We start from the raw sequence: 12,059 nt of genomic DNA, 5'->3' as shown, positions 1-12,059 counted from the left end.
GGGCGATGGGCTTGGGAAAGGCTTGATAGCTGCCTGACTAGAGGGGTAATTGCTCTCAGGTTTCCTGCTTGTTAGTTTTTACTTTGTTTTTTGTTAAGACAAAAAGAAAGATAAGAATAATGGATATGCCTTTTGCCCTTTTAAGGTTTGTGCTGCAAATTTTGGTGATATTTGTCATGCTGTTGGACAAGAAGCCACTGAGAAATTTTTGGTATGTGACATTTTGGCCAATTGTAATTGTTGATTTGCTTCTTAATGCACTTTCAAAATCACTTAAGTTTTGTATTTATGAGTCTGTTACTGTGGAATGGCAGCTCAATTTTGCATTTGTTAATTTCAAATTTCATGACTTATGAAGCTAACATTTTCCTAAGCATTAGGTAGCTGGTCTATGGAACGGGCTGAAAGCAACCCCCATCTTCTTTCCTGTGGGCTTGGCTGTCTCCTCCTTATAGGTCATTTTTCCCTGCTTTATTCTAACTGTCCAAGCTGCTCTGTCTCTTCTCTGTCTCTGCAGCTCTTTCTAGAACACCACTCTACCACCTCACCCCTGGGCCTCAAAACCATTGTGATTTTTTTCTTGGTTTATAGGTTAAAATCTAGAGCCTTCTGGGCCTTCCAGGTCCCTTCATAGATGACTTTTCTGCCTCACCTCCAGTCCCCTTTCCCAGTTCTGAACACTACCCTGGCCTTGGTGGGTCTCACCTCTGGCCATATATATGGAGCTTGGGGAGGGCCCAGGCATCTGCATTTTTGATAAAGTCCCATATAATCTGATGCATAGCAGGGTAGAGATCCACTTCTCTAAGCAGCCAGGTGACTTCAGCATCCTTGAGGCTTCTCGCTGTTTCACACCTCTGGGCCTGTGCTCACTAAGAGCATCTTCCCTGCCTGGTGGGACCCTCCTCACACTTCCAACCCAGCTTGAATTGCTTCTGTGAAGTTCTTTCCTTGTCTAGGCTGACCTACCTGCGGTGCCAGAGAGAATCAGCTTCTCCCTTCTCAGCATCCTGGTAGCATTTGTTCAGAGGAGCTGAGGAGCTTCTTGAGGGCAGGAACTGACTGCATTGTGTTCATCCTTGTTTCCCCAGTGCCTACCCCATCAATCCCCAGCCCCTAGAGAACCTTGCTCCGTGAGCATTTGTCACTTTTATTTGACAGAATATACTCCTTGTATGGGTGAGATTTTGACCTCAAAAAGTTTAAACTTTAAATTGATTTTTAAGTTTAAGTTCAGAAGCTCATTTTATTTTATTTAAGGTATAAGCCACGTCAACACAGTTCTAACCCAAGAATAATTTTTAATGGGCTGTTGCTTTGAATATATAGTGATTTTTTTTTTTTTTTTTTTTTTTTTAATTTTGAGACACTGCCTTGCTCTGTCGCCTAGGCTAGAATGCAGTGGTGTGATCTAGGCTCACTGCAACCTCTGCCTCCTGGGTTCAAGCTAAGGCTGGATCCTGCCTTCGTCTCCTGAGTAGCTGGGATTACAGGCATGCACCACCACGCCCGGCTAATTTTTGTATTTTTGGTAGAGACAGGGTTTCACCATGTTGGCCAGGCTGGTCTCGAACTCCTGACCTGGTGATCCACCCACCTTGGCTTCCCAAAGTGCTGGGATTACAGGCGTGAGCCACCACGCCCGTCTATAGTGAACGTTATCTTCTACTTAATATATCTGAATGAAGAATGGAAGAATGGCAGTGGGTAACATGCTAATCATTTGTAGGTAGATAATGCCGTGATTATATCATATTCCCATTTGCAAAGCATTTTAGACTATTTTACATTAGGATATTACAAACACAGCCTTTTTAAAGGATACATTTTAAAAGGAGATGTAATCATGACCTTTACAGAGATATGAAATGAACATGTTTCAAAGATTTTATTTAACTCATTTATTAGTGAGGAAAACCAGTAAGATATTACAGCCAGTTTAATGGAGAACTCAAAGTACTCATTTATAGTCAGAGCAAGGAATACTGAAGTGAACTTACAAATGAATTCAAAACTGGTCAATATCCAGGGTGATAATTGATTGCATTTCACTGGACAACAGTTTGCATTTCTGTTGGCAGGAATTATTTGCATTACTATCAGGTTTTAGCAACTTACCTTCTATCACTTCAGAGTTGTAAAATAGCGAGTCAAAGACAGTGATACCTGGATGGGTGAGTTAGTTGGGACATCTACTGTTTCAGAGTCTTTCACAATCTTCTCTACAATTTACATAACAAATATCAGTCATTCTGCCCTTTTTGGGGTTTTCTCTATTATCTGTTAAAGGTAACCAAGTCATTTACTAAAATTAGGAGGTAAAAGAAATGTTAATTTCCACTTCTTGGAGTATCTGTTTGTTTCAAATGATTCCTTTTAGACCAGTATGTATTTTCCTTTTCCTTGTCATTAATTTCTGCATATGCCTTCACTACTTCATTAAAATAGGTTCCAGCACTTTGGGAGGCCGAGGCGGGCAGGTCACTTGAAGCCAGGAGTGCGAGACCAGCCTGGCCAACATGGAGAAACCCCATCTCTACTAAACATTAAAAAAAAAATTAGCCAGATGTGGTGGCACATGCCTGTAATCCCAGCTACTCCGGAGGCTGAGGCAGAAGAATCGCTTGAACCTGGGAGGCGGAGGTTGCAGTGAGCCGAGATCACACCACTGCACTCCAGCCTGGGTGACAGAGCGAGACTCTGTTTCACAAAAACGAACAAACAAACAAACAAACAAACCAGACAGGTTCTGCTCTTTCTCGGGGCCTCCAGTTGGAGTAGCACTCTTGTTGTTCGTTTTGGCAGATCCCAAAGTTCTTTGAGCTCTGCTCTGATGCTGTTTGGGGCATGCGGAAAGCCTGTGCGGAGTGCTTCACGGCTGTGTCACACAGCTCCTCCCCTGGGGTCCGTAGAACCCAGCTTTCCCCGCTCTTCATCAGACTTGTCAGCGACCCCTGCCGATGGGTGAGTGCCAGCAGCCCTGTCCAGACAACTGGCGTGTGTTGACCCACTGTCCAGCTACGTCTGGCTTCCAGGCTGGGATTCACTTCTGGACTCGTAACTTTGTATTTTGTCCCTTCAGTTACTGATTTGCCATAATCACATTTACAACGTGTGAGGTCTCAGGGAAACTAAAATCTCAAAAACTTGGGGTGAATTAAGAAGGTGAGGTATACCATACCATATATAGTGAATGAATATCTTGAAAATCATAATTGAGAAAGAAAAAACTATGTAACTGAACTGTTACCTTTTCTGTTGCTGTCATAAACATGTCTGTAATGATTAATAAGGCCTGTTCAAATACTTGATACAAAATGTATTATTCCTATAAAATTAATATTCGGGAAGAATGAATATAGTATAATGGGGCTAAATTTTTCCTTACTTTCTGTTGAATAATACTATTTGGAATTTAGGGAATTATTTGGAAAGCAGTAAATCTCCATAGATGTAATGTGAAAGCAGTAAATGTCCATAGATGTTATGTGCTGGAGAGTAGCTTGTGTGATGTCCAACCACGTGTTTCAGCCTGGACTCAGGCCTGGCCACGACCGCTGGCCGATGCTGCATTCATTCACTGCAGTGTTCTCTCTGGTTCCAGGTGCGCCAGGCTGCCTTCCAGTCCCTCGGCCCCTTCATTTCCACCTTTGCAAACCCCTCCAGGGCTGGCCTTTATCTTCGAGAGGATGGCGCCCTGAGCATCCGGCCTCTCACCCAGGATTTTGACTCTGGTTTTGCCTCTGGCTCACCCGCTCCCAGCAGTGGTGGTAACACTTCCCCTACCAGGTATGCTCTGGCTAGGGTCACCACCAGGATCCTCGCTGTACCTTAAGCACCCACCTAAAATTTCATCAATTATCTTGTCTCGAGTTTTAGTAGTGACCTTCTGGGCAAGATGGAATATTAGAGCTTTAATTATGTAAAGAAGCAAAAAGTAATTGCAATAATGATTTTGAAACATGACTACTGGGTTATAAATAATGAAGCTACTGTGTCTCCTAAATTTAGATAAAATACGCATTGAGATTAGTGATTAAACAACCTATAAAGAAAATTTTCTCTTACTTTTTGATTAATTAAGTTCTCTGGGTAGTTTACCTAGGGAAAAATGTGAAGTCTTCCAAATGTACTTTTTTGGAGGTTAGGTTGCATGTACATAAAGGCGACACTCCTGACCAACAGTGGTAGACCCTCCAGTGTTTGCTAGTATGGCGCTGGATCTTGACTTTGTCATGTCTTTCCCCTGAGGCTGATGTGTATACACTAACCATCCTAGTTGAGGTCGTTTGTAAACGTCTCTCCATTGTTGCTAGCATGCAGTGTGTGAGAGTGGGTAACTGATGCCTCACAGAATACAAATCCTTCTGAGGTTGGCCCATCCTCCCTTTATCCCTCTTCTATCAGAGTTCACTGAGCTCCTGCTGTATGGCAGGCCCATGGGCAGTGTCTTCCTCAAGACCTCAAGGTGGTTAACAAATAGCCAGCTCTTACCTGTTTCAACGCCTTTTATTTTCTAATGCCTGCCCCCTGGTGGAAGTACTTATGAGCAGGAAATGGAGGAAATGTATCAAAGGTGCTGCAGCAGAAGTCCAGGCCGGCTCAGCCCTGGAATGTAGTGGCAAGACTGGCTGAACTTTCAGGTGGTGTTTTCAGTGCCCATCATACTCCCGGCAGGGCAGTGGGGGTTGACTAAACCTCTTATCCTTTCGTTGAGATTTTAGTTTGCTGACACCAGGAGACACGAAGAGGGGCAAGTGGTCAGCTAGGAAGTGGAGGACTGGGTGAGGATGTGGTTCTCATGTTTTTCCCTGTGACTTTCAGTCTATTACACAGTATTAAAAGTTTGCTTCCCTCAGTTTAGCTAGTTCAGCAAAGCCTGTGCAGAGGGAGCCAGAGCTACCTGTGGAAGGGACCTCAGCGAAAACCAGTAATTTCCCGCACATCGGTAGCTCCTCTGATGGCCCAACGGAAAACCCGGTGGAAAGCTCTGTGTCGGCTGGAGCTGAGCTGACCAGGCTTTCCCCAGAGACCAGCGCCTTCTCAAAGCTTTCTGACAATAACGACTTCCCCATCAGCAGCTACCCTGGATCAGATTCCTGGGCCTGCCCAGGGAACTCTGAGGATGTGTTCAGTCATTTTCTTTATTGGCGAACTCCTCTCCCTGACATAAGCAAGGACTTAGAGCTGCTTCTGAGCGAGGCTGGGCCTCAGGAGGATTACTGCAGCAGACCTGGGGTTGTGCACAACAACTGTGTGGCCCGGAGCGAGATTCAGAAAGTCCTTGATAGTTTGCAGGAGCATCTGATGAATGATCCGGATGTTCAAGGTAAATGTTATTCATTGTCATTAAAGAGAAGATGGGATGTTTCTGTGTTGTGTGTTGCATTTCGCCACTTCCTTCTTCTCCTGTGTACTGACGAATGTGCGTGTGGACCTGTATTTATTTACACTGTGTACACATTGAGAGGAGGCCTGTGTACTGACGAATGTGCGTGTGGACCTGTATTTATTTACACTGTGTACACATTGAGAGGAGAGACTTGTTCAGTCTCAGTACAGCTCGAAAAGTCAGAAATACCTCTGTGCAGGTACCTATGCAATGATATTGCTTTCTAATTTTGCAGATGGACGTGCACAGAGTCTGAAGTCCGTTCTAATAGGAAAGTGGGTAGTTTGTGGGCATATCTGTAGCAGGGGAAATTTTGTTAGCTCCTTAGACACGCTGTTACATCATCTCCCACATAGAATGCCCTTTCTAGTTATGAATAGCCAAGGATAGCCTCCTTTTGGAGCCTATTAACGCAGCCCTTAGCTAAACTTAAAGGTTCTTGTCTTTGTACAGGAAGGAAAAGCATGACTACTTCTGTGGTGTATTTTTCATTTTATGACTCGTGCTCCCACTGAGCATCTGATCAGGGATCCAGACCTCGCAATCCATATCCCATTATTGTGATCTTCCTTCTCTGCACAGTGCTATATTTGTATTCTTCCTTGAGTTGGAGAAATTGGAAAAAACAGCACTTGCTGCTGTTGCTGGGCAGAGATTTGTGAAGCTTTCAGGAAGGGAACTGTGAAAATTCAGTTAGCCGTGTGATTATTCTTTATCCTTAAATTTATGAAGGAAACTAAATCAATGTTTGCTGAAGGAATGGGCACATGTAACGTGTCACTTCTGATAGCTATAGACAAAAGTCTGTTTTTGGAAAACACGCTACCGAGCTGCCTTAATCCCCAGTGTAAGACCTGGTCTCGGGGCTGGGCAGTGATGACTGGCCCCTGAGGCCCTTGTGATGTGGTTAAGGGGATTGTGCAGGCAGCCACCCTGTGGGGCATGGCGAGGGCTGGGCGCGGAGGGGATGTGATGTGCAGAGGAGATGTCTGGGAGAGACCTCACGTAGCAGGTGACGGTTGGCCTGGGCTTTAGAGATTGACCGAGAACCCACCATTCAGAGAAGTCAGGGGAGGAGTTTCAGAGGGTTCTTTCAGCTCCCTGAAATCATCATTTGTGAAATCTTGCATGTTTGTGCATACTTAATTTCTTCGTAAGAAAAGGCCCATAGCTTTCTTCAGAGCTCAAAGGGATCTCTGATCCCAGAAGATCCAGAAATAAGTGATGCACTTTATTTGTGAACTGGCCATGGCAGGCAGGAGATGTCACTAGACCCATTGGGAAGGGCCTGGTGTGTAGCACTGGAGTGGTGGAACCTGTCCCGGGCCCAGCACAGAGCCAGCTACAAGCTCTCAGTGTTTTGATGAACCTTGGAGTCCACCAAATTTAACTAACAGAAGCAGGATGCAGGAAGTAACGTGTGTGTGTGTGTCTTTTGGGAGGCTGGGGACATTAAAACATCCAGTTTGTTTTTACAGAAAGGTATGTGAAGTATGTTCTCTTTACTGTTCAGAGAATCTCAAACTGTCATACTCTGGACAGAAAGAATCGGCAGCCTTGGGGCTTGGTGAGTGAGAGCGTTACTCATCTGTGTGTAAATGGATGTGTTCATGCATGGGTGTGTGTGTGCACACGTGTGTATGTGTATGTGAGAGAGTGGCCATCCTGCTTTATAAATGGGGGAGCAGGATACCCTTCACCGAGTTGAGGGACCTCCCAGTCATCCTTGTTCAGTGATACCATGCTGTCTTTCTCTGAAACGTGGTGGAGTCACTTGGGTTTTTCCGAATTGAGACTTTTCAAGTTCAGGTTTGATGTTCTGTGCGTGGCTGGCATTTAGTTGGAGTAGTTATTATTAATGGCCGGAAATATCACCACCTTGCTGAGAGCTTGAGACTGCAGAGCATTGTCACTTCGGAACAGATATGTGTCAGTGTAGTACACCCACACCATGTAGCTTAGTGCAGACTGTGTTGTTTTGAAGACTTCTCTGAAGTAAAACCCCACAAACCAAATAAAGTTGTTAAATTTCTTGAAACTTCTCTTCCTACAGCTCAAGTCCAGGTATTATCAGCTGCACTGAGAGCTGCACAGCTTGACTCCGTGAATGAACCCGAGAGCAAGCCAACAGCAGGTCTAAATGAAGTGTCCATTTCAGATCCCAGCTCTGTCTCTGACAATCAGATCACTCTGTCGGCCTCATCATCTCAGAATGAGCTCTTTGTGGCCAGGATATTACAAAGCACAGTAAGTATTTGCCCTATCCCTCAGCCACCGAGGATGTGACAGAAATCACAAAGCAGCATTTTCTCTTATTAATATATCCCAGCAGAGATGATAAATGGCAAATTTCATTTTATTCTTAAGGTCATGCTTTGGATAACTAGTCAACCAATCAATCAGGTGATTGATAGTGCGACGTGCTCCCATGAAGACGGGTGGGCACCAGAAAGTACCTTCCCTCTTCTCCAGAGATGACAAGAACTTGTTCTTTGGGGAGATCAACCATGTAAATGCTCTGTGTCACTGCTAACACACATTGACATCTTTTAATAATAGTAGAGGGTGAATTCAGGCAGCTCCTGGAATTTCAAGTGGACGAGGCCTCTGAGAGCAGCCGTCACAAAAGACCCCCATTTGGTAGGCGCTCTGGCACACATGGATGCTCCAGTGCTGGTCCTGGCATGCTGTTTGTCACAGGAGAGCTTTTGAAAAAGCACCAGTGACCCCTTTCCTCCTGTGGGTGGAACCAGCCCCTTGTGAGACCACGACCCCAAAGCTGGAGTGAGGAGGGACCCATGGTTTATTTCTTCCGGTTTCTCCAGAAGCTTTGGTCAGCCCCTTGTAGCTGGAGGTTCCTGAGCTGTCCTAGTTTCTACTAAGCTTCCACTCAGACCGTTTTGAGTTGGGGTCTTCCACAGGTAGGGGCAGAATGGAGGGTTAAGATGAGGGAGGGGTCTGTGGTCTAACAGTCATTGGGATAGTACTGTGTCGTTCTCATGTGCCGTGATGGATAATCTCTTCAATCTCACGGTCTTCAGGGCCTAAATACCAATTGTTTCTCTGTTCATACAGTTTATAATTGGATTTCAGTGATTAACTTATCACTCCCCTTACCCCTTAGGCCTGCTCTAATAAAGCAAAATAAAACATTTTAAAACTCAAACATAAAATGTGTAAGGGTTGGTTATCTGTGATTAGTAAGAAATGAGGTGATATCTTCTTCTGCTGGTTTGTTGCTAAAAAAATAGCAAGAAAACTCATTATTGTCAACCTTGTTACCTAGAGTGCAAAAGTTGCAGGTGTTAAGTAGAAGGGTGTGACCACATTTACCTTGGTGGGGATGTGATAGTATTTGGATTTCTTTATCATAGACAGAGGTGGGGGGGAAAAGAACAGATTCCTCCAGGCTGGGGCTTTTGAGTTGCTGCTTTAAAAGGGTTCAAGTTGGGGCCTTTGTTTTATGATGTGGGAGGGCAGAGCCCTTGAATTTGCGGCTTGACTCCAAGGTCCTAGTGGGATTAGTTAGGATACTTCCTGTCGCAAAAGAACGGAAAGGAGACAAAAATCTCCAAGAACCGTGAGGAATATGTTCTCTTGCACAAGACAACAGGAAGAAGCGCTGTGGTTGGGTGGCTTTGGGCAGGTGGACTCCATCCCTTTGGTGCTGATCTGCCCACCGTTCCCCTCAGCTGTGGTGGCTCTTGTCAGCATGAAATGCCCAGTGGGAGGCGGGGCCTGTGTCTTCCCACTTGTTTCTTTTGAAGAACAAGGACACCCCATGCGGGGAACTACCTTCCTGTCCTCTCCTTCTGCCTCCGTCTTGCTGGCCACAGTCACAGCATGCATTCGTGGGTTGAACATGGTGAACCGGACAGAAACATGGGAGCCCCGGAACGGAGTCGGCATCCTGCTAGAAAGAAGGCTGCTGGGTGCTGAGTGGTGGGTGCACAGGTACCCAGCCAGCATGGTGTCCCACTGGGGTTTGAGGAATGAACTCACAATACCTTCTAGGGGTGCCATGATGTGTGGTGATTTGCTTAAGCCTTGATTTGGCTCCTGGAGTAAGTGCTGCACATACGCTTGCACTGAAGACTTTGGAATAAAATTAATTTCTAAAGGGATAATAGTGATTCTAATGACACATCTTGTTACTATGTGTGAATTTATTAACTTGGAGAAATTGAGGTCTTAGGTTTTTATACCAAAATATTTCTGTTTTATCATGTCCTCTGTTAAAATAAACAATACCTATCAGTGGAAACCTTGGGAATTGAAGGTTCTGGTGGTGTGCCTCAGAGCAAACGAAGCATCTATCGGTGTGTTAATCAACTTTCCTGGATCCTATATTGAGCTGATTTGTCAGACTCCGTTCAGCTGGTAGACAGTATGACATTTCAAGTGCAAGTTGGAAATCCATGTTATGGTTGAAGGAGAAGGTCAGGTCCATCTCAGTTAATGTTAATCAATGATCAGAGACCAATATGTCACCATTGAATGTCCTTGTTCATTTTAATTGTTAACCTAATGTAAAGGTTTATCAGCAAACATTAGGAGTGTTTGTACATGTGAAAATCTAGGACAATTTTCTGAGTAAATACTCCTGTATCAGCTACATCTTTTCTCTCAGATCCATTGGGTTTCCCAGCCCCCATCCTCTTTCGGGGACCCACCATTGCTGCAATCCCTGATTACCGAGAAATGTTGGAGGTGCTGGCTCTACCATTTCTTGCAAACCTCACCCTTCTGGAGTAGTCTGTGCCTTAAACATGTGAGTGTTACTTAAAGGTGTTGGTTAGCCCTACCAAGAGTCCCTAGGGCATAAGGAATAGTGGATGCAAACTCACAGGGTTGCTCCTCACTGCTTTCACTTTAGCCTTTGTATTTCTTTTTTTCTTTTTCTTTTTTTTTGAGACGGAGACTCGCTCTGTCGCCCAGGCTGGAGTGCAGTGGCCGGATCTCAGCTCACTGCAAGCTCCGCCTCCCGGGTTTACGCCATTCTCCTGCCTCAGCCTCCCGAGTGGCTGGGACTACAGGCGCCCGCCACCTCGCCCGGCTAGTTTTTTGTATTTTTTAGTAGAGATGGGGTTTCACTGTGTTAGCCAGGATGGTCTCAATCTCCTGACCTTGTGATCCGCCCGTCTCGGCCTCCCAAAGTGCTGGGATTACAGGCTTGAGCCACCGCGCCCGGCCTAGCCTTTGTGTTACTGTAAGGACCTCCAGCAGTCTTGAATTAAAATGCATGAAATCAGTTTTCCTTAGCACTTAAAAGAACTGGTTTATACAGTATCATATGTAACTGTGCAAATGTAATTTTTAACATCTGGAAAGATACCATTGACTTCAAGGAAAGCTTTTGCCTTGGCTTACAGAAGTAATTTCTGGCATTGAAAAAGGACTCTTTGAAGGGGAAGTGACAGGACAGCTGCTTCCTTTGGAGCAAATTGGTAACATGTCCAATCAACTCTGTAGGATCCTGGTGAACCCAGAAATGGAACCAGTGACCATCTGGAGACTGACCAGAGGCAGGATCCCACCCTACTTGAAGAGAATAAATCTAAATTACAGGTTTGTTTCTTGAAAACAAAAACAACAACAACAACAACAAAACTCAAAACTGTATATTTTCTTAAAGTTAACTTTAAGACTTGGAACCAAATATTTTTTTCTTCCATCAATATTGATTACATATTTTAATTTGTATTTTGTGTTGCTAATATAATTGTAAAAAATTAATTGTAAGGTAGTGTTTAAGCTTCTGAACAATCTATAATAGTGTTTTTAATAAAGCAAACTAATATGAGAAAAAAAGGACATCTAACACTGATTTGATTGAGTTCTATCTCAATCAAACACAGTCAAACATAGGCTTGATTATCAGAGTATAAGGTCTCAGGTGCTATGTTCTTGGGGCAGTTGTAAGAAAAAAGCCAGTCTCCATTCTCAAGAGCTGTATGTACCAGCCTAAGCAGACGTTGCTGTCTAGACTGTTCTCTATGATATCAAATATTGTGCCAATCTTAGAAAGATGAGTTCTGGGTGTTGCTTTCACTTCAATCAAAATTGAAAACCCACTCTCTGGAGAAAACAGAGCTGGCAGTCTGAAGCCCTTTGATTTTAGGAAGGCTTCCTGTTCCTCTCACATTTCTCCTTTATTTTCACCTCTAAACTCCAAACTCCTTGTTTTTCATGAGTATTTTCCTGCACGCACGATGGCCTCCTTTCTCTCTCATTTCCCAGGATATAATACCTCAGCCGCTGCTAGATCAGTATGTGTCCATGACTGACCCAGCTCGAGCCCAGACTGTCGATACTGACATAGCCAAACACTGTGCCTACAGCCTCCCAGGGGTGGCGCTGACCCTGGGCAGGCAAAATTGGCACTGCCTGAAAGATACGTACGAAACACTGGCTTCTGACGTACAGGTAAAAGCCTTTTCAGAGGCATGTGCAGAAAGAGGGTGGGTCATTCATTAGGGAGAAAAGGGAAGCTGCAGCAAGGCTTACTGACCTGAATTTTATGTGGATGCAAATTGGCATATTTACTGGTCTCTGTTCGAAGTAAAGCTTTAAGTGTCCAACACCTGGCAGTATTCATTTTGCTCCAAAAATGCCACGTAAGATACGGAAGAGGTTGAATTACTTCTTGCTTGTCGTGATTCATGTG

General features: G+C 44.5%; 1 protein-coding gene across 7 annotated transcripts in view; it reads left to right on the top strand.

Annotated features, from left to right (window-relative positions):
- LOC111555690 (serine/threonine-protein phosphatase 4 regulatory subunit 1-like) overlaps positions 1-12,059 on the top strand; it is an 89,998-nt gene that overhangs the window by 67,595 nt on the left and 10,344 nt on the right. For 5 of the 7 annotated variants that reach the window (XM_023231987.1, XM_023231988.1, XM_023231991.1 and 2 more), the window contains 8 exons: positions 146-211; positions 2,806-2,964; positions 3,605-3,789; positions 4,860-5,329; positions 7,446-7,639; positions 10,023-10,163; positions 10,865-10,960; positions 11,633-11,818. In XM_023231987.1, the coding sequence (XP_023087755.1) occupies positions 146-211; positions 2,806-2,964; positions 3,605-3,789; positions 4,860-5,329; positions 7,446-7,639; positions 10,023-10,163; positions 10,865-10,960; positions 11,633-11,818 (1,497 nt within the window). The remainder of the gene's footprint in view (positions 1-145; positions 212-2,805; positions 2,965-3,604; positions 3,790-4,859; positions 5,330-7,445; positions 7,640-10,022; positions 10,164-10,864; positions 10,961-11,632; positions 11,819-12,059) is intronic. The other 2 variants (XM_023231990.1, XM_023231989.1) reach the window with 2 other exon arrangements.

This window comes from Piliocolobus tephrosceles, chromosome 20 (genome assembly GCF_002776525.5).
Source record: "Piliocolobus tephrosceles isolate RC106 chromosome 20, ASM277652v3, whole genome shotgun sequence".
Lineage (NCBI taxonomy): Eukaryota > Metazoa > Chordata > Mammalia > Primates > Cercopithecidae > Piliocolobus > Piliocolobus tephrosceles.
This window is presented reverse-complemented; position numbering and strand designations above follow the sequence as displayed.